This window comes from Pteropus vampyrus, unplaced genomic scaffold (genome assembly GCF_000151845.1).
Source record: "Pteropus vampyrus isolate Shadow unplaced genomic scaffold, Pvam_2.0 Scaffold33, whole genome shotgun sequence".
Taxonomy (NCBI): domain Eukaryota; kingdom Metazoa; phylum Chordata; class Mammalia; order Chiroptera; family Pteropodidae; genus Pteropus; species Pteropus vampyrus.
The window spans coordinates 9,258,994-9,280,596 of record NW_011888814.1 but is presented as its reverse complement, the minus strand read 5'-3'; the positions used below and the strand labels follow the sequence as shown (position 1 = coordinate 9,280,596).

The window sequence follows — 21,603 nt, the reverse complement described above, 5'->3', positions numbered from 1 at the left end:
GCAGGTATAAGAGGTTCAGAATAGACTTTAAAGCAGAAGTCCAACATGACTAAGGCTTCATCACGTCTATAAAATGTTAGAATATGTTTTCATACTATCTTGCAAAGCATTTAGTAAGTAACATGAACTGAACCTCATTGGTCAAAGTAAACTTCGATTTCTGTATTCCGTGTGTGAGTTAAGTGTTTTATAATACAAGAATATGGACACACTAACATTACAGGTAAGTGCAGGAAACCAGAAGAAATATTTTTAGAATATAGTCAAAAGTATACTGTGCATGGGAGAGTTGTTTTTGACATTTTGCTCAAACCCAACTATTCCTCAAAAAAATTTTAGAATTTTCTTTCAATTTAAATTTAAAATTTCTTTCTTGGAAAGTTTTAGGAAGAGCTAAATACAATTTATATAAAAGTACTGGTAGAAAGGATTAGTTCAAATTGCTTTGTTTCTTTTAGGCTTATCTGATCTTGAAATCTAAACTGAATTTTTATTACAAACTGCTAAACCCTCTGGCACTGAAGGTTAGTTCATAATTGGAGTTACGAATCACTCAAATTTCTTGCTGTGATTCTTGAGAGAATCTTAGTTCAAAGGACAAAAAAAATCTAATTTAATGTGAAACAACTAATAGAAAGTTGGCATATTAACACAAATATTCAACTGAGAAGCAAAAGCTTAGCCTGGCAACCAAAACTTGTTTCAACACCTCCATTATATAATATGTTAAGGAGCAGGGAATTAACTGGTGAAATTTCCTGCGGTTAACTTTGCCACAGGGCATTTGCTGTGCAATGTGTATGCATGTTTGTATATCAGCAATTCCCAGTTGAAATTTCAGATTTATACTTAAACAATGTTCACATTTGTAGCAAGTTTAGTCCTCCATCGCCCCTAAAAGGAAATTGATTTCTGATTGTCCATTTGACTCATTACTTCTGTTCTAATCCTGTTTTTGTTTGGCAAGTATACATGCAGTTTGTTCATTTAGAAGCTCAAAATTGGTATAATTAATTGTAGTTTAATCACCCAGTAATTTTTAATTTTATATTATTTAACCTTGCAAGAGAGCTAATTACAGTGAGTAATTTGGCTAATTTTCTAAAGATGCTTGTCATCAGTATGAAGTTATCTATTGAGTATGAAGTTTCTATTGTTATTCCTGTGACATTAAAAGGAAAGTAGCAGATGCCATCACAAAATTGATTCATTTTGACTTCCTGTATGATAGCATCTTTTTTTACATTCTTTCCTGCTAATTCCAGACAGCAAAGATAAAAAGCTCTGGAAAACTTAAAATGCAGCCAAGGGGGTCTGGATTTCAGTTTCAAAAACAACTGTAATTTTGTTTTTTATTTTTTTTAACAATTGTAATTTTAAAGACTGATGGAAGGAAAGTTCATTAAGCCATAGGTCGCTTTTTAAGCTTCCTTTCTATTTTTCAGGTTTTTTTCCTTTTTACTCCCAAGAAATGTTTTATCCATAGTTGTCTTTCCAACAACCCAAACTCCTGGAAGCTCAGGCACCTTCCCTACAATATAGCTTTAATTGCCCTCCCACCCTCTGGACTGTGCGTGCATGTTTGACCCCTGCAAATTGTGTTTCTCTCGCCAACTTTCATTTTACTCATTTCTCAACTGACTTGATAAATTATTTATTCTGTAGATCAAATTGTGGATATGTAAGGTGGAAGACAATTTTCTTATAAAATTGGTAGTTTATAATTTTATTCTCACTCTTAGGGTTGCTAGCCAGTGGACTGGATACTCCTCTTATTTTGCTGGTGAGAAAAATCAACATTTGGGAAATTACTTCCCCTAGGTCATCTGGGGAGTCAGTAACAGACAAGTGAAGTTAACTACAACAGAAGGAATGCTTCAGGGCCTTGAGATTAGACTTAGACAAGAGAAACAAAGTTACTTTTACTATACATTTTGAAACATTTTAAACCATAAATTTAATAGTACTATGTTATGGCCTAACAAACTTAAACTTCTAAATGAATGTAAGCTTTCCCATGTTGAAAATACTTACTTCATCCAGTGAATCCAAATAATTCAAATTTTGGCTGAAGGTAATTGTATCTTAAAATAATGCTTTACGTTGAATTAGTGTTTGCTAACTATTTCTAGACATTTTAGTGTAGTTTCACAGACAAGAGATATATGTATCTGCATGGATGATTGATTAGCCAACAACTATTTGAATAGGCTTGAGAACATAGTATTAACGATCCATCTATGTTGGAATCACAAACATGATCCTGCCTTTAGAACAGCTGGATGTCATTATGAGTCCCCTAGACAGGCCAGGAAGAGCAGTTTCTTTCAAGTGCTATGGGAGAAATGTCAACTGTAGTAGATAAGAATATGCTGAGTTTTGGATTTGATAGCTTCAGGACTGTCAAAGTAGGACATAGTACTTAGGAGGACATAGTACTTAGCTCTATGATCCACCTGCTTTATCTGTCTCCTTGGAGATATTTGGATATAGTTGGTCTGAGGCCCAAGAGTTTAATTAGCTATCTACACAGAAAAATTTAGTCTTTTGAAGGTTGAACAACTTAGCAGAAATTCATTAAAACACCACATTCACATTCACTGATGGTCAGCATCAGAACCATGGAGTGGTCTGGGCTGTGTGGGTCGTGGGGCATGAGCCAGGCTATCTATGAAAGACCAGCCATAGCTGTGTTGTACTTTCTTTGGGGCTATAGTTTCAGGACTCAGTTATGATTATATGGATTTGTTTTCTCTTTTGCTGTGAGCACTGTGTATAGGTAAAGTCATTCCCCATGCATGGCCACTTATCTTGTAATTGCATGAAGTTATCTTGTTCTTTTCTGTTGTTAAGGGCAAACTAAATTATTGTCTAGTAATTAAAAACTTTAATGAGTTTTAGTATGACCGTAAGAATACCCAACTAGCTAATTATACATTAACTGCCCTCATTTCTAGAAGGTTAATAACAAACCCTATTACCATGTTTTAGCTTGTAACCTTTTAAGGTAAGCAGGGTCATACCAGGTTTGAACGAGAATGACCTCCAAAGAACACTTAAGTAAGGTGGGAAGTGTTTTGAGATTTTCATGGCAACAGGGGATTGTTTTGGATGAACAAGAGCCTGTTTTCTTCATTCTGATCTAAATGGTAGCATTCATCTTCTTCAGATCTCTACACTTCACATACATTTGGGGGAGGGAGCTGTAGTTAGGCAGTAGATGGGAGATGATTTTCAAACTCAGTGGAATGCTTCAAACTGCCCCATGTTGTAAACTGCACACCTCTGATTGACGATCTAGCACTTGGCAGAACGTATCCGGTATTCCTCCAGATTTCAGTACCCTATATCTTTTACACTGCCCTTTCCCATATAGAACAGAAATACCTGTTTTTAGGTTGGAATTCTTAAAAACTGTAATGCTACCACTAGCGAGATTAAGTACATCGTGCATATTGCAAAAATTCTTCACATGTCTAAGTACTAATTCTTATTAATAAAAATTCTTACTAATTGCATTTTTTTTTTTGAGAAGTGTTGAAGAAGATGCTTTCTTCCCCCTGCGTGACCCTCTTCTTGAGACCTTATTCTGTCTTTAAGAGACCCCCATGGACTAACATGAGAATGTAACATAAATCTGATGAGTTCAGACTTTTTGTGTATTTTGTCTACACCGAAGACCCTCTCAGTTTAGTAACTGGATGCATTCTTGACTTTATCAGTCTAGCATATTGGTGACTGGATATACATTATTCCATTAGCATGTTAGCATTCAGTAAACCAAACACAGCATGGCAAGCCTTGCGACCAGCTGGTTCTCTGCCATCGTACCACCGAAGGTCTATGTGGTGGTCTGCTTCAGCTCGCCACGTGTGTGCCCCCAGAACATCTATAGAAATAGGCCTTTCCTCATTGAAGGTGGGTTCAAATTAGTTATCTTAGAGAATGTAACTTTTAATCCCAAAGCCATTTCTTCTTTGAAGTCTGTCTGAGGACAACCTTCCTGATTGGCTTTATTCCAGTTCTGCTCAAGGGGATGTCTGTCTGTTAGGGCCTGTTGCTTACCATGTCTTTTTCATACATAACTCCCTGATCACATGCAGTCTGACCCTCTAGTAGAGGGGATATATAGGTTTCTGACTCCTTCCCCTTTGTGGGGGGCAGGGTAGAATTTCACTCTCTTAGTGTTCACAGATGTGAGCAGGAGAAAGTAAAAACCCTCAGATCATTATTAAGATGGCAACTTCTTCAGAGCTGATTGAAGAGTAGAAGAGATCTGTTAATTAACCTAAAATTATTAAATAACTGAAGGAAATCTAGAAATTTTATTTGACCTGTTTCAGTCTTTTTTTTTTAAATTGGCTACAGGTATGTTTGTTTTTTATACATATAGTAGATTCCCACCCCCCCCACCCCCCAAAAAAAATTTTGTTGATGAATGAAATGGAATTTTATGGTTGAATTTTATTTTGAACACATACATTTATGACTTGCGTAGCAGTTCATGATGAATTAATTACAATTCCCTGTAAGATGAGCAAAAGTCAAATCAGTGGGATTTTGAGAGGTCAGTGGGATTTTGAAATCCCAGGTGATCCCAACTTATTTAGCCACTAGTTTCCACTATAATGGCCAAAAGCCCAGGGAAAGAGATCCGGGTAAGTTACAGAGCAGATCATCCGTTCTGGACCACTAGAATCAGCTCCTTGTGATGTTTGCCCATCTTTTCACCTCTCTAATTGTGAGCGTCTTCTTGCTCTCCTTTCAGTCCTGCTCCCGCTTGAATTCTAGAAAAGTTAAATACCTTAGGGAGTTGTGGCTAGCTCAGTGATTTTCAACTTGGGAAGCCATAGGTCCTCCTCCAGGGGAGAGGGAGATAGTGAAATATAAGTATGTTTGGATAACACGCTTCTGGAATATTAAGAGTTGTGAAGGAAACAAGAACTTACTCTTGATGAGAAATGACCTGAGTGATTGTTTTTAAGGAAGCTGATTACAAAGGCAAGAGTTTACAGCCTGGAAGGCCAACCGAGGACATGGTTGCTTTGATCCAGGGCTGGAATGATATATTGGGCTTGATGTATGTACATGCCAGGAGAGACAGAAGAGGAACTAGATGCATTTCATTAAGACAAGTAGCAAGTCTGGGAAACTGCCCGATACATGGAAAAAAGGAAAGCCTAAGCATGGTCCTTCCAGATGTTTGGAACCCAAGGAGCAGGGTGTTGGAGCCAGGAAGCAGCAGGGTGTTGGAGGCAGGAATAGGTTTTCAGGGAAATAATGTTAGACATGTCAAGTTTAATGAGACCAGAAATATAAAGAACCAATTAGAAAGATTTGATAGTTACGAGCATAGACTATAGTAAGATGATGAGCTTCCCAGAGTAAGAGTGTACGAGGCTAATTCTTAAAATACAAATACCACAGAATTCACACTGCTGTATAAGTGGCTGATGTCTTTCCAAAGAAGTTTTTCTGTGTGTTATTTGTTTGACTTTAAAGAGAAGGAGCACAAGGTGTTGGGCATCTAGGGGATAGGAGGAGAATAAGAAAAGGGGGTGGGATAGGTGGCATTTGAGAAGGGAGGAGTGGCTTTGATAGTTCCAGTCACTTGGCTATGCCTACTGTATGATGGTCATGTTTTCTGAGTTACAGGATTTTGGGTGTTAAATCTGAAAAACAAATGAAAATTATGCAAGTTGAAGTCTCTGAGATGACTGCCTGCTTGGTAATTGTGGTTCCTGGTGGGGCAAACCACGTACGCTTTGCACATCCACAGGGTTTTAACCTGAAGTTAGCAGCATGCTTCACAGAAGTTTCTATTTTAATTTTCAAAGGAAATAGAGGAAGAAGTAAAACTTATAGTCACTGGTTTAGAAACAGCCAAGAATAAAATATGAGATGTGTGATGATTCATCTCCCATTTTCTCCTTTAAGCAATACACCATCTTTTTGTGAGTCACCTGGAATAGGGTGGCTTTAAGAGTTGGTGTTTTTTTTTTTTTTTTCCCCTCAGTGTGACTCATTTTAATTAACATGTATTCCTTGAGGGATATAGGTAGATGAAATTTCTACTCTAAGAAGATGGCATGTTTGTATTAATATTTTAGTCTAGTCCTTTGATGCAGTTTGAAGTCTTATTTTATAGTCATTTTTAGTAATGTGTAATTCTTCCTTGTAAGGAACTGCAGTTTGATACTTCTCTTTTTGCAGATGAAGAAATTGAGATGCAGAGAGGAAGAGACCTGCCCAAGGTCAAAGAGCAAGTCAGTGGAAGGCCTGAGATTAGACTTGTGGTCTTCTAGGTTTTTCATCTGTTGTTCACCACTAAGGAGCCAGCTTCCCTTTTGCTGGAGACAGTTCAGCCTAATGGAATTTGCTCTACCTGATGTCCACAGTGTGTTAGGTGATATTCGTCACTGCCCTCTCTAGTCTAAAGCAGCCCTTTAATACCCCTCTAAAATGGATCCACTTTTTCCTGCTTATGATTTAGAATATCTCCACCTGGAGGAAGTGATGGTTACTTAAAGGGTGTGCAGGAAAGGATGACAGGGTCAGGGAGGGCTACGCAACCAGAGCCTCTTCAGCAGCCTCGCCGCCAAGACAGGAACCCACAGCAGATAGCCTTCTTCCTATCTGATCTCTGGGGATGTGGGGTACATACGTACGGTCAGTAGTGTTTCTTGGCTATGCATGTGTCTATACACACACATACCAATCCTAAACCAGAATCCCTGGGGTAGGTATGAGACCTCAGCATGCATATTGCGAAAAAAAAAAAAACTCCACAGATAATTCTGATGGACAAACAGCCAGGATCTAGATTCACCTGAAACCTTTCTCTTGACCGAATGGGGTAAATGATGCTGCTTTTGAGGAGAGATCAGTATGATTTGAATGTTTTTAAAAATTAAATATGAATGTAAATCATTAGTTTATGTGCCTAAATGGAGGTATGAGTACTATAATTTTGTTAATGTGAGCACCGAAAGATCGGGCTGAAGCGTCAGTCCTAATGGACTGCGTTTTGGTAAGTGCTGATTTAGTCCAAGCGTAGGTAAGAGCTGTTTGCTCATCATAAACCATACTCTTCAGGGATCTTGGGACTTCCTTCAAAAATTAAGGCAGACAGCTGTGGAGCCAGCTGATTGTACTTTCTAGATTGGGTGACCCCTGTCTGGCTCGCTCCTTTTCAAAAAGTGGAAGGTTAATGTTTTTTTAAAAAAAAAAGACTTGAGCTGATGTTTTTATTACCTACAGTTCTAGGAGAAAATGTTCATTGTGATGAATTTTTTCAAAGTTGAGTATCTTTATTTCATTTTTGGTTTACAGTTTAGGTTTCTTCTGCCAGCATATTACCTTGAAAGACTTTGTGTACATCTGCATGTTTGAGAGACGTTTCTTTGGGGAGGATCTTCTTGGTGTAATATCTACTCTACTCTGTTAGCCACTTTCAGGAATGCTTTGTTACTTTAACATCCTGGCCTTCAAAAGCTGTCATCTTCACCCAAAACTGGGCTGCATACTTTTCCTTTTCTACTCTTCCGTTTTACAAGTGTAACACTGCACATCTGTAAAATGGATCCAAAGTATATTAATGCGGGAGAGAGTAGGCACAGGAAGGAAGAACCAATAATTGAGGGTTCTTTTATTTGTGTGGAACAAACACCTAGGCACAGTCATTTATTGGTAGCTTGGAAAAGTTAAACATAGTGAAGAAGGGTATAAAATCTCTTCCTGGACCATATGAAACACCTAGTTATGAAACGTTTTCTGTAATGTTTCTTGAGTACCGAAGCACTTCTGAATGTTAGTTAAAGTGAATAAAACCAAAACCAATATTTTCTAAAAAGGTTTTGCCATTCGATAGGAACACTCAACTGCTAGTCTTTCCAAGCGGCTCCTGTGTGAGGACGTGGCAGGAGAAGCCCCCAGTTCACTCTGTGCGGGTGGATCTGTGAATGACCGTGGGTTACTTCCTGTGGCTGAGCCACTTGAAAACAAGCACACTGCTTCTGTGAAACGTCAGGCAGTTCAGCCACAGAAATGCCTGAAACACGTAGATACCATCCTGCTGGCCTTGAACTTGTGAGAAAGGAAAACTTTGAGGAGGGGGGTGGCCATCTCTGAAGGTATATGATTTTGATGCAGAGAGGTGGGGAGCTTATGCCATCATGAAAGTTAAGGACAATATTCATTTTATCCGTTAACAGAGTCAGCATAGTGGATAGGCCCAGATTTGAAACCCAGCCCTTTGGGCAAGTTACTTACCCCTCTCTGCTTCAGTTTCCCCATATGCGAAACAGCAACGGTACCTTCCTCATTGCTTATAGTGAAATTAAGAGTGTGTATGTAAAGTGTCGACGAATGCCTGGCTTGTAGTAAGTGCTGTGTGAGTATAAAGTGTTGCTGCTGCCATTACTGTTTCTATTATTAGTGTTGCTGTAACTCAGTTAACTCTGTTCTGGGATCGTGTTCAACTGGGGAAACTTCTACACCCCTTGTTTTTTTCTTACTTATTTACCTTTTGGCATTTTTTTACCACTGCCTTAATAATCTGCCCACCTAAGGATAAAGAAAGGAAAAGAAAAATTTTTCAGACTTGTCATGTTTTATTAAATATGTCAAATATATGCAGAAGTAGAAAGGATACATTTATAAGAAAATGCTATTTTTAAAGGCTAAAAATAGTAAAGTCACTTGAAGTGTGGAAAGTAGAAATTACAAGCCTGTTGTCTTGACATAATTTAAGTATTCTCTGTACACAAACTGTACACAGTTGTACTTCTAGAGAACATACCATTTTATGGACTTTCTCCACTTAGCTTTAGAGCATAAGCATTTTTCTCTGTCCCTTAGTCTTTACAAATAGTTCTCAATGGTTTTGTACCATGAATAATTGGTTTGTGTCCTTTTAAAAACAATTATAACAGCAGTGAAAATCTTAATGCAGATGGTTGGGGGTTATCTTAGAAGATGATTTTGGGGTCTTTTTGCTGTTTTGATTAAGAATCTCTGCATTTGTTTTCTGGTACATGAGAATCTTACTGTATAATGTGGTTCTTTGGGAAGTCAGCTTTATGAAGGTGAACCAGCCCCAGTCCATGTCTTGGGGTTAAAGGTAAACTTGCTGTGTGTTAGTATCTCTGCATGAGGATAGGACCGTGCCAGCTGTCATGGGACTCTCCATTACATCACATTCTAGACCTGAGCTCTCCAGTACAGGATCTACTAGCCACATATAGTTATTTAAACATAATTAATGAGAATTAAATAAAGTGAAAGATTCAGTTCCTTATAGTCACACCAGTTATTTTTCACATGTTCAGTAGCTCCGTGTTGGACAGTGAAGGTGCAGAACATTTTCGTTATAGCAGAAAGTTCTGTTGAATAGTGCTGCTCTCGCTTGCTCTCTGACTGCTCAGTTCCTTAACCTTACGGTGACAAGGAAGAGCCACCTATTTCTAGAGTTTTCTATAGCAGACGTTAGCAAACTTTGGCTGCCCATGTTTGTATATAAAGTTATATCGAAACAGAGCGGCACCATTTGTTTACCTGCTATCTGTGGCTGCTTTTCTGCTACAGCAGCAGAGCTGAGGGTTGAGTAGCCATGGCAGTGACCGAATGTGGCCCATGAGCCTGAAGTATTCACTCTCCCTTTATGAAAAGTTTGCCCCAACCCCTTTTATCAGACCAACGTTTCTCAGCCTCATCACTGTGGACATTATGGTCCATGTAATTATTGTTATGAAGGGCTGTCCTGTTTGTTCACTGCAGGATGTTTAGCAGCGTCCCTGACCTCTACCCACTAGATGCCAGTAGTACCACCTGCCTCCCTAACTCACCCCGTCATGACAACCAAAAATTTTTTCAGATATTGCCAGATGTCCTCTGGGGAGCAAAATCACCCCTGGCTATGCAACCGCTACTCTAAAATGATGTCGCTAATACGCTTATTCTAAAATTACATATATAAAGAGCAGAGTAAAAGTCGTTTTTATGCTACATATATCAGCGTTCCTCCAGAAACACAAATGTTTCTTGTAACTTACGGAGTAATTAGACTTAGGGCAGAGAAGTGGGAGCGCTGAGGTTCCACAGTCACTGCCTGCTGAGGAGCAAATAGGATGGAAGCTGTGGCGACTCTGATGGGGACATGTGGTTTATTTTACTGGTTTGCAGGGCCTGCTTGATGAAACTGGGTAGCTGGCTGCAAGGTTTTAACTGTATATAGATGTCATCTGGCAAGAAGGGAATTGATAAATATTTGTGATAGCGATTATTAATAAATGTAGTGACTTGGTACTTATCTGTCTTATTTATGATTTTGAGTGGTCCATATAAGTTTCTACCCTCATTACCCAGAATAATTGAAAAACTAGTAATATTTACCTCCATTGGAAGTTACGAGAATTGAATTAAATGTCAAGGCCTATAAAATCCTATTCGGTGCTTTTAAGAACTGGCACTTGAAAACTTCAGAGTTGGGATTTTCAAAGCTGTAGAAAAGGGCGATGTTAAGAGACTGCTCATTTTTTAAGAATGTGGAGGGCTGCAGGGTGTAGGGGCACAAGTTTTAATTATTAAGCAATGTAGTATTTCTCAATTTAGAAAATAAAGTGAATTAGAATTGGGACAGTTGCCTTTCACAGTGAGTACCAGGTATACCTTTATCTGGTACTTCAAATTAAAATTAAATTTTAAAATGTTTTTAAATTGGTATTGAAAGGAATATGTAATGTAAGTCACATGTAATGGAGTACTACACTTTTATGGAAAAACTTCCGTGTGGTTAAATGTCTAGGAAGGTAAGCAGTTTTGACTACTGATCAAGTGAATTTTAGGTGAACTGGCTTGTTCTGTGCATGATGTATTTCTCTTTGTTTTTTCAGATCTTACCAATATATTTGAGTCCTTCCTGCCCCAGTTGTTGGCCTATCCCAACCCAATAGATCCTCTCAATGGTGACGCTGCAGCCATGTACCTCCACCGACCAGAAGAATACAAGCAGAAAATTAAAGGTAAGGAGGCAGATAGTTTAACCTGGAGACAGAAGAACTAGCCTATGTGGTTCTGAGGGTCGGAGACAACCTTCGCAAGGCTGGAGGTATCAGCAAGGAGGAAGGGAAGGCATGAGAAGGAGCCAAAGGAAAGACGAGGAAGTGGGAGGCTCACTCTTGGGTAGTATTTAGATGTAACCCTTCTAGAAATCCCTGTGGACGCCGCCCAAAAGAACCTTTGCCTTCATTTGCCTCCCTTTGTCTTGTAAAATTAGAAAATTGGGCTTGAGAATAAAGTATTAATTGAAACATATAATCTCACATTTGTTTATCATCATGGCCCTTAAGGAAAGCAATTAACTTTGGAAGTTGGGAAATAATTGCCAAATTCATCATTAGACTTTTTTTAAAAAATTATATCATTTTACCTATTGAATTTTTAAAAACCCAGCTGGCTTCTTTTCCCAGCTGATTTGCTTTTACTTTGGGAAGTTTACGTCTGGGCACATTCCTCCCCTACTGCAAATACCTGGCCCCAGGGCCGTTGTTAAACAGTTTACATGCTAATGGGGCATGGATTTCATAAAAAGGAATATGTAGTTGCAAAAGAACATTGAAAGCTTCACACAGCTTTACCCAGTGTTCATCACGTTGTCCTCGTTATCTCTGTATGCTTGAGAACTTTCATAGTGAAAAGTCTAAATTCATAAAGTCCCACCAAAAAGGAAAAGAATTCGAAGTCCGTGGAAACAGGCCTGTTCTTCCTAACAAGTGGAAGGCGTTGATAACTACCCAGTTTCTAGCATGACTTGCCCATCTGCACAGCAGTTCAGAACATCAACTTCTGCAAAGTATGTGGCCCCTCAGATACATTCGCCAGAGATGGCAATAGACATAATTTATGAGAGCTCGAAATTATATAGGTCTTCACTCTTACCTGTGCAGGCGTGAGACAGACGGAGCATTTGGGCTGCTGGTTGAGCATGGTTTTCCTTTTCTTTGTTTCTCATTCTTCCGTCTCTCTAGAGTATTATTCGGTACTTTCGTTGAGATAAAGTAGAAATGAAGCTACTCTAATTAATTTTCTGAGGTCTCAGGTGCTTTGCAAATTAATATCTAATTTATGCAGCAGAATATCTACATAGCCAAGCAAATGTGTATTTCAAGAAAAAGGCAGTCAGTTTCAACCAGATAAAATTCTGTTATGAGACTGTATTAAAAATTTGACAAAGGAATCACTTAACAGTGTCTGCAGCCCACAGATATCTCGGTGCAGAGCATATTCCTATAGTTCTTATATTCATTATGCCTCAGCAATTTAACACTATTCCTGTTTTAGAACATATCTGCTACAGTACCAATTACAAAAGGAACCCAACCTACATTTTTATCTCGGAACGGCTAGCTCTAGCTTTCTGAAATGTTAATGTTGGCAATCATTTTGTCTTAGCAGTCTGAGAAAATCATGGCTGTCAGACCTAAACACACCCCATCTTCTAGCTGTACATTTGTGTGTGTGTGTGTGTGTGTGTCCTCATCTTTGTTCCCTCTTCAGAGAAATAAGAGATGTCCTGTCTTGTGTCTTGTTTCTCAAACCCAGTCCCCCAACCATGTGACCTTATTCTCCCATTTATCCCCTTCCTTCTGATTCCTCCTCTATCCTCAAACTATCAGAGGGATCCCCATTTTAGAAGACTTTATCTGCTCCCATGGACTCCTTTAGGAGTCTTGCTATTTTTTTTCTTTACTTTTCAAACTTCTTGCTTCCTTGCCTTAAACTCCTAAGGTCTAGTTTGTTTCCAACTCCTCTATTCAATCGGTGATCTCATTTCTTCCTAACCTTTTGCACCCTTCTCAAGACCCGTCTTCCTGGACCTCTCTGCAGCTTTGGTATTTTACCTCTTACCTTTCTGAAAACTTTCCTCATTCCATTCCTAAATGTGATACTGTCTTTACCCATTCAGTCCTTCAGCCCCCTGCCTCCTCCTCGACCCCTTGGGAAGCCTCTTCACCCTTTACAGCTTTAGGTAATCCTCTCCAGGTAGATGATTTCCAAAAACGTGTGTCTGGGGGTGACCTCTCTCCCAAGCTGCCCACTGGGCATTTCCATGTCTAATGTCACAGGTCAACGTATGGCCTTTTTTTTTACCATGAACATTGGCATTCATATTGAGTCGATGCTGTTTTATCTTGTAAATATTGAACAGCCTGTAGGACGAGACGTCATAGAGCTGTCTGAAGATACGTCATTTCCCTGCTCGAAAACCTTCTCTGAGTGGCGTCTTAGCCTGCCATTCCAGGCCCTCTGCTACTGCATGGTGTGACATCTTTGCCTTTACTCCTCTAAATGCATCAATGTGTGACGATCAACTTAGATGAGTTTCAGATACCCAGCTATGTTCACTTCCTTAGTTAGGGAAAATTTCAACCCTACTGAAAAACAGAGTAACTTGACCATGTACCCATCATCTAACTAGAGCGAAACCTGTACATTTTGCCTTACTTGGCGTCAGGATTTTTTTTAAAGAAAGAAAACAAACATAGTTTTTTCTTAATGTTGTGTTTTAACATCCCAGCCACTCCTTTCTCCCTCTTTGCTTTTGGCGGTGCTATCTGTGCCTTTCCCCTGGAATGGCATCTACTATGTGGCAGCTGACAGAACTCCTTCAAGGGTCAGCGCAGATGTGACTCCTGGGCTCTCAAGGGGCTGGAGTCCCTTCCTACACATTTCCCTCTGATGGCACTTAGCAGCTCACTGCCGTTTCTCTTCATGTTTCTTCTGCTCATTAGTGACCACGCTTTTCATTTCTCCTGAAAGGCCTTATCCTAGTGAACCTTAATACATATTTATTTCCTTGAGTATACTTAAGGCTGATGATATCAAATTAGTGTCAAAGAACAATGTCAAAGTGCAACAACTTCTTTCTACGAAGGAAGAAACAAAGTACCCAGCCCATTAGAGAGTAAAAGTAAAATTTCTAAGGCTTTCATAAACGCTTCCCTCTAAAAGGTAAACTAAAATCAGTTCTTACCGAGTCAGGGGCTTTTTTAAAATCCCATCTCAGCATAAAATTTTATTGTGAATTCGTTAAAACTCTAAGAATTCTGCAAACTTTTCTTGTGAAGTGCCATGTTTGACTACATATGGTCTCTGTCACCTACTTTTTTCTTTTTTCTTTTTTTTTTTTTAAAAAAACACCTTTAAAAATGTAAAAAATATTCTTAGCTAGGGTCCCTGCACTAAGTTATTCAAACTTGGCAGGCCTGTTTGGCCATTTACCTTCCTTTCCTCTTCATTTAGTCCCTATAATTCCGAGGGAGGAAAAACAAAGCTTAGGGAAATAAGGGTGTTTTTCTTCTACTGGCATTATGAATAAGATTCTAAATGTCTTGTCTCTCTATATTATGTATAGGCTATTTACTTGAGAACAGTGTTCACTTAGAGATTTTAGGAGCAAATTTAGTTTTTTTCAGCAGTTCTTAAAATTTTTTTCAGCCAGCAGATTCAGCCTAGGCTGTAGCGGCATAAATCTTGAGGTAAATAATACATGGTTAAGTCAGTCAGGCTAGCTGTGTCTCCAGATAGCATCTCATTCCTGAGCAGATTGAGAGACTTTATACCAGCTGCTTCAAAAACCTGATAGGCAGGATCTGTTTAGACTAAAATCTATTCCTAAAATAATAGATTTGGGCCGATTATATTTATATAACTACAAATCTAAAAGTGATGGGGGATTCCCTTATAGATTACTGTGGACTTAAAACTAGTCGAGCGCTATCTGGGAGTTGAGTAATTTTATGAACTTAGAACGTAAAAAGCGTGTTTTGGAGGAGGGCAGCCATATTGGTAAACCAACAAGGAAAGAGAAGGTGCCCTAGCTGGAGGACTGGAGGCCATTTAACACCAGTCATCATCCTGGGTGTCAGCTGGCCTTCCTATGCTTTGCAGCTGAGGCGGGGTGGCTAGCTGCCTTGTACTCCTCCACCTGGTAGGTGTTCATCTATCTGGGAGGTGATGGCCCAAGGGAGTAATAGGGTGCTGATGCAGTGTATTTATTCCCCTGCAGATTGCGTGTTCTGCTTTGCCTCTCTTAATAAGGGGGCAAAATGCATAAACTCCAGTCTTCCTATGGGACTTTCCCCTTAGCTTTCATGGCCACAGCTGTCATCTTTGTTACCCCCTGGCACGTAAGGAAAGTTTGAGCCTCCCTGGGGCCTGTCAGCTTTGGGGTTGCTGAAGCACATGCCCTCCTGCTCACTGCCTCTGCATTTTCTTTATCCCCACCCCACCCCCCTGTGCAGAGTACATCCAGAAATACGCAACGGAGGAGGCACTGAAAGAGCAGGAAGAGGGCACCGGTGACAGCTCGTCGGAGAGTTCTATGTCTGACTTTTCGGAAGATGAGGCCCAGGATATGGAGTTGTAGTAGAAAAAGCACCTGCTTTTCAGAAAGACTATTATTTCCTAACCATGAGAAGCAGACTATAATATTCATATTTAAACAAAGCAATTTTTTTTATTACTAAACAAGGTTTTTATGAATAATAGCATTGATATATATATATTATATATCACCCTTTAGATCTTGATTTCTTGGTCATTTCTCAACCTGAGGTGCATAGCATATTCCCACATTCCATTTTGGTAGCAATATGCGGTCCGAATGCATGCATTCATAAGTCCATTTGGCCAAGTCAGCCTGTGTGCTACTGAACTGTCAAAAGAAATAGCCGCTCTGATAGATAGACACGAGTAAAAATAACAGGAAAAAGTTGCTTCTTTTATCGATGGTTCCAAAGAAACAAACCAAACCAACCAGCTCTTGGATGTGAAGATAGAATAGTGCTTTTTTTGAAATGGAAAGGAAAAATTGGGGAGGAAAAAGCCTGCTGTGGGAGCATTTAGAGCCAGCCACGTCAGAACCAGAGCTGCTCCTTCCTGTGAATCCTAGGTGGCCCCATTTCTGTGGAGTAACAGTATAAAACAGGGAGCTAATTGGAGTATTGAAACTTGAAACCATTTTTTGACTCGGATTTTAAGTACATTTTTATATGTAGGTTCCTGCCCTTCTCGCTACCCGGCCCTGCAGCCACGAGCGTTTGCTTGGAGAACCTCTGGGGAGCGCTTTCTGCACCTGATTCTTTCTCGTGGGGGTAGAGCTTGTGATCCAGACCCTTTTTGAGAGGACAGGACAGGAAGAGAGAAGTGCCCGGGAAGATGTTTCCGCTCATCCAGCACTCGCAGAGGCGCAGCCTCGTCCTGCCGTTGGCCACGTTGAGACTGCCACCCTGGACTAAGCTTTACCTTTGAGGGTTGCCGTGGGTTACTTTTGTTTTGGGGGTTATTTTGGTGTGTGTGCGTGTGAATTGTGCTTAGACAGGTTGCACGTTTAATCTTCACCTACCAAGAGATGGCCTCCTCATTGGACAGCCGCTCGGTGGACTGTTAAGACTCGGGAAGAAGACCCGTCTGGTGGCTGTGACTTCTGGGTACTCTCATTCACGTTTTGGTTTTGTTTTCCTTCTGCTGCTGCTCTTGGCAGCAGCCTGGGCATCATCTGCTTGTGGGAGTGGGAAATGGGTATTTTAGACCCAACACACATTCTAAATTTCAATGAGTAATAATTGGAACAAATAAAGATTCTTGTACCCAAAGTGACTCTACGTGGGAAAACAAACAGCTTTTTTCAGAGGATGAGTGAATAGGAGGAAAGGATTCAGAAATATGATGTCGTAGTAAAATAGGTTTTGAAGGAAGAAAATCTCTCCTGTGTGTGGTAGGAGGAAATCAGTTTAAAATGCCTGCTAATCAAATGTTTATTCGGCTAACCATACGTCCAGGTTGCTGGCAGAGTTTCCTTCCAGTCCGAGTGTTGCCCGCTGCGTCTGGAGAACTCCAGGCAGCACCTCTGTGTTCTTTCTGTGCCGCAACCAATAGGGCAGGAGCAGAATCAGCCAATCCTAAAACCTTCTACAGACCGTTTTTGAATGTCCCACTGGGATAATTTTAATTTTTCTTTCTGATGTGTGTCTTTAGTTTAGAAGTGCTATATTCCACAAGATTTGAGTCAGTGAGGTTGGAAGATATCCTGTCTTTTTTTTTTATTCAAAAAGCACAATCAATCTTTTCTTTGAAAATCTATATAAAGTACAACTTGCTTTTGGCATGATTATTTTCCTAAATAAAAAAGATAAAGAATTTACTTATTTTATGTTAATTACGGGCATGAAGCAAAGGGTTTTCTTTAAAAAAAAAAAAAAGTGCAGTTACGTAGGGCTGTGGTTAGTTAACCGTACTGAGTTATCTATCTAGCATTTGTGGCTTGTTGGAAGGGTAGTATTAACTATTTAACATGTCATGGTGTACTTTAACTCTTATCTAGCACGTTGTCTTCTCGTTGCTTCGGGGGGGAGGGGCTCTCTGGCACTGTCTGACGTGCTTACCTGCGGACTTGGCAGTTTGCTGTGCTATAGCCGTTACTGTAGGTGCGACTTAGGGTAGGCTTAAAGTGCTGGGTGGTGATTTGAGTTCAAACAATAAAAAATTGTATTTTTTCAATATTGTATAAACAATAGTGTTCTAAATACCTTTCGAAAAATAATGTCTAGATAATAATTGCTTTAAATCTTGTCCAAAAAACTAGTATAACCAAGTTGAGGGAAGGTATGTGAGCAGTGCCACAGCTCTGTTCCCTGACCGCATCCATGTTTCTCTGACAAAGACATCAGCTTGCCTGCTACCGAGAGCGCCAATAGCAGAAATGTGCGAATTCCCAAATAAAGATTTGGGTGGGGGAGGGGGGGCAGGGGTTAAGGAGCAGATCCGTGTGTGGTTGCTGTGTGTTTCCATCCAGGTCTGTGTGGTGAAGGTGTACTTAGGCTTCTCTTTCAGCACTGGAAGCTTCTGGAATTGCTACCCAAATGACGCTGTACTTTCATTCTGTGCAAGCCTATCTCATCTGGGCACTAACCTTGGTTCCGTGCATGTTTTTGGCTTTGTGTGGGTCTTCTCCTCTCCACTGTGAAATCGACTTTTGATCAGTTGAACAGAATCCCTTCCTGTGCTAACTTTTTGTCCCTTCCCTGTACCTGGGAGAGGTAGGTGTAGGAGACCATACTTACAGGTGCAGAGGGAGCTGGAAGAAGGCCTGGCTGTGAATCTGGGGCCTCTGGGCCCCTAACTGATGGCAGAGTAAGGCTGAGGCAGGGGTGTCAACAATGCCAAAAGCTTTTCCAGATTGTCCCATCACGACGCTCAGAAAAGCATCTGGAGCCCCTCGGAAAGGCTGAACGTTACTGCTTTTAAAAGGTGGTGGTGGTAAGTTGGAATTGCTTCTGGCAGTTTTCTTTCCTTCCTTTTAGTACCCATAGTTTTTGAAATTCTACTGGTAGTTGACCAGCGCAGGCCATTCTTCGCCCTTGTTCAAACGACTGAGCTCGCGCTCTCGCCAAACGCTGACAAGCAAGGTGGCTGCGGCAGCCCCAGCACCGCGCCTGGTGGGCTGCAGTAGGCGGTACCAGCCTCGACGCTGGCATTTTTGCTCTTTTTAGTCTTCAATCTCAGTGCAGTTTCAACCAGCATTTTATACTAGTGAGAATTATCAGAAGTTGCCATGTACCTAACATTATTCTTCCACTTCAAAAGCTGTTCTAATTGCCAAGTGGCTGATCTAAGCTCCTGGAGAGTGTCTCCCCTCGAAGGAATTGTTTTCTCTCAAAAGGCTCCCTGAAGCCCGAGTTGGCCTTGGCTGGACACTCGCCTCCTATTGGGATGGCTGCGAATCATGAAAGACATCCCCCACCAGCCTCCATGGGTCAGGTTCTAGACACCGAGTTTCTGGGAACTAGGGTTTGATTTTAAATGGCGTGCAACCCTTCTCTGTTCTAGGGACTCAATTAGAAGAGTGAAAGTCATTAACAGAAGTTAGCAAGAATTTTATTTCATCACTTTCTGACTGGGTTCACAGCCTTGTTGACAGAAATCAAATCATTTCTGATTGGGCGCAAAGACCTGCGTATCTGGACTTCTGAATCCATGTTCATATTTTCTGTGGCCACTGAACACCTTGGCGGTCCCATTAGGGATGGGCTGGAGTGGAGGCCCCTTGGGGAAGAAGGAGTTAACAGCCCTCAGGTGTGCGAGTTCTTCACTCACCTGAAGAAGGGCCAGGACTCTTAATTCAGCAAATACTTGTCTTGGCTGTGGGCTTGGGAAGAAATGGCCATTATTTACTGATTGTATTTGGTACATATTGTGTGATACTTGAAGAGATAAAAGGGACTTACCAGCCCTTCATTGAAATCTAAGCTTTTTATCACTTATTTTTTCCTCGCCCTATCTCCCTTCCACCTTTTTCCTTGCATTGTGATGATCTAGTGGGCACTTCTGTCAACAGGACAAATGCCTCCTCTGACTATAACCTCTTAATAGTTGTGTATAATGAAAACTGTAAACTTTTTTAAATAAAATGTGTATATACCTTGGCAAATGGCTGGACCTTGATGAATAAGCCGATAGCCTCCGTGATTACTTAGCCTGTTTTTTTTTTTTAAAACGTCCTCCCTGTTCACCTGGCTTCTCTGAGTAGCAGACTTTTTTCTTTTCTTTTCTACCAAGAAGCTCTTAAAAGGCAGACAACTGGGTAAGTTTGGGGAGTGTCACGTGTAGGCAGTAATAACCAAGAGGCCTTGCCTACAGCGTCCTGTCCCTGTACCCAGAGTGGCAGGTGACTGCTGGCTGTAAACAGGACCGGCTGTGAAGCTTCACCAGGGCCTTAAAAAGCCATCTTTTCTGTGAAGTCTTGGAGCCTGAAGGACCCCACTTACTTCCAAGTGGATCAGCAGATTGGGCTCCCATGTTACTGTTAGCTAAACCTTCTAGACCCTGTTAACTGATGCTGAGCAAATGGTACCTACCCTCTTGGCCTGGAGTTCACAGACAGTGCAGCTTCCTGCCGGAGGCCAGTCTGCCTCAACAGGTGTGCCAAGTGCCATCCTCAACCAGAGTGGAGAGAGCAGTGGGCATTGCATCTGAAGCCGCAATTTCAATTCCTTCCTAAAACACATGCCCTCAGTGGCCACCAGATGGCGATGTTGCTTAGTTTATTGGAGAAGCTACTTGTGCTAGATTTTGTCAAAAGACCCTTAAGACAAGTTTTCCTTTCGTCATATGTTATTCCCCCAGCTCTCCACTGTTTTATTCTCTTCATTCATATCCCACAGACCTTTTTCTTCCCCTTGGTACATCGTGATGTGGTCTCCAGTGGGCCCAGCTCTCTATCAGGGAGAAGGAGGGTAAGGCCACCTAGGAACTGTGCTCTGGTGTGAATAACACCTCAGTCTCCTGTGGCAAGTAAACCCTCAGGCTGCCCTGGCTGCCTCCAGCGTTCAGAAGCAAAACGTTCTACAGGCTCTTTGCACGTGGGCCTCACTGACCCCTCAGCCAGGGGCGTAGTGGACCAAAGGACTGACCAGTGCTGGGAGTACTAATACCATCTCTTCTCGTTAGCTGTGCAGTCTCCAGCTCTGCAGCCTCAGGTTCATCTGTAAAATAAAGTTCTCTAATTTGGTAGGTTCTCGCTGACACTGTGACGCAGAACTCCATCCAGGCTCTGAAACAACATATCATGAGACACACTGTCCTCAGAAGAGATGATTGTATCAACCCAAGAAATAACCAGGTTTCAGGATTGCAGGTTAGAGTGTTTGGACCCAAAGAGTTTTGGGAGTTTCAAGCATCTATTTTCCAGCCGAAAGGAGAATTAAGAGGTATATGGGTCACGTGAACAGTCATTGTTGATCTCTCACAAGGCAGCTGCTGTACAAACTGCTCGAGGAGTCCCAGTGCGTTCTGTGGGGCTTGGGGCCCCTCGCCCATCAGGAATCTCGCCCAACGTCATTCTTAACCTCTCAGCCTCAGTGCAGTTGCTTCCTGAGCCGGTGGCTCTCCACTGCCTGCCTGAGGCGTTGCCCCTTTACTGAGAAGGGGGACCTGGGTTTTCCGAGGCATATTCTGGGAAAAAAAAGTTGTGGGCTCAGCACCCAAGAATGTTTACTCCCCTTAAACTCTTTTGCCATCTCCGAAGGCTGCTCTCTATCCTGGGAATGAGCTTCTGTGACACCGAGCACTGGTGTTTCCTGCACCTCACCCAGAACTAGGGCAAAGAGGATTTGTCTGGCCCTAGGCCCTGGAGCCACCTGACAGACTGAGCAACCTTGCTTAATAAGCCCATAGGCTTCTCAGGCACTCAGATCCCCGGATGAGCCCAGGACAGCCATACCTTGGGCCAAACCTGCTCTCCAGTGCCCTGTATCGTAGAGTCTGTGCACCCAGGCCTTCCTGGAACTGAAGAATTATCTTGACGGGGGTCAGTGCTAGAAGGTAAAGTACACAGGAGCACTTTTCCCCTTGCTCTGTGCGTGAGGTGTGTGTGTGTGTGCATGTGTGTGTCTATAATCATGTTTATTTTTGAAAAGGGCTGGCACTTCTGTGGACCTAGGTTCCTCAGAGGTTTTTTTTTTTTTAATTAATTTTTTTTTATAGTGACATTGGTTAACGAAATCCAGTAAGTTTCAGCTCCTCAGAGGTCTTTGGAACTCAACC

The 21,603-nt window shown here is 41.2% G+C and overlaps 1 protein-coding gene across 3 annotated transcripts in view; it reads left to right on the top strand.

The window, feature by feature from the left end:
- Positions 1-19,484, top strand: part of UBE2H (ubiquitin conjugating enzyme E2 H) — a 92,404-nt gene extending 72,920 nt beyond the window's left edge. For all 3 annotated transcript variants that reach the window (XM_011357224.2, XM_023528939.1, XM_011357225.2), the window contains 2 exons: positions 10,893-11,021; positions 15,303-19,484. In XM_011357224.2, coding sequence (XP_011355526.1) covers positions 10,893-11,021; positions 15,303-15,427 — 254 coding nt within the window. In that variant the 3' untranslated portion in view covers positions 15,428-19,484. The remainder of the gene's footprint in view (positions 1-10,892; positions 11,022-15,302) is intronic.
- The last annotated feature ends 2,119 nt before the right edge of the window (positions 19,485-21,603 follow it).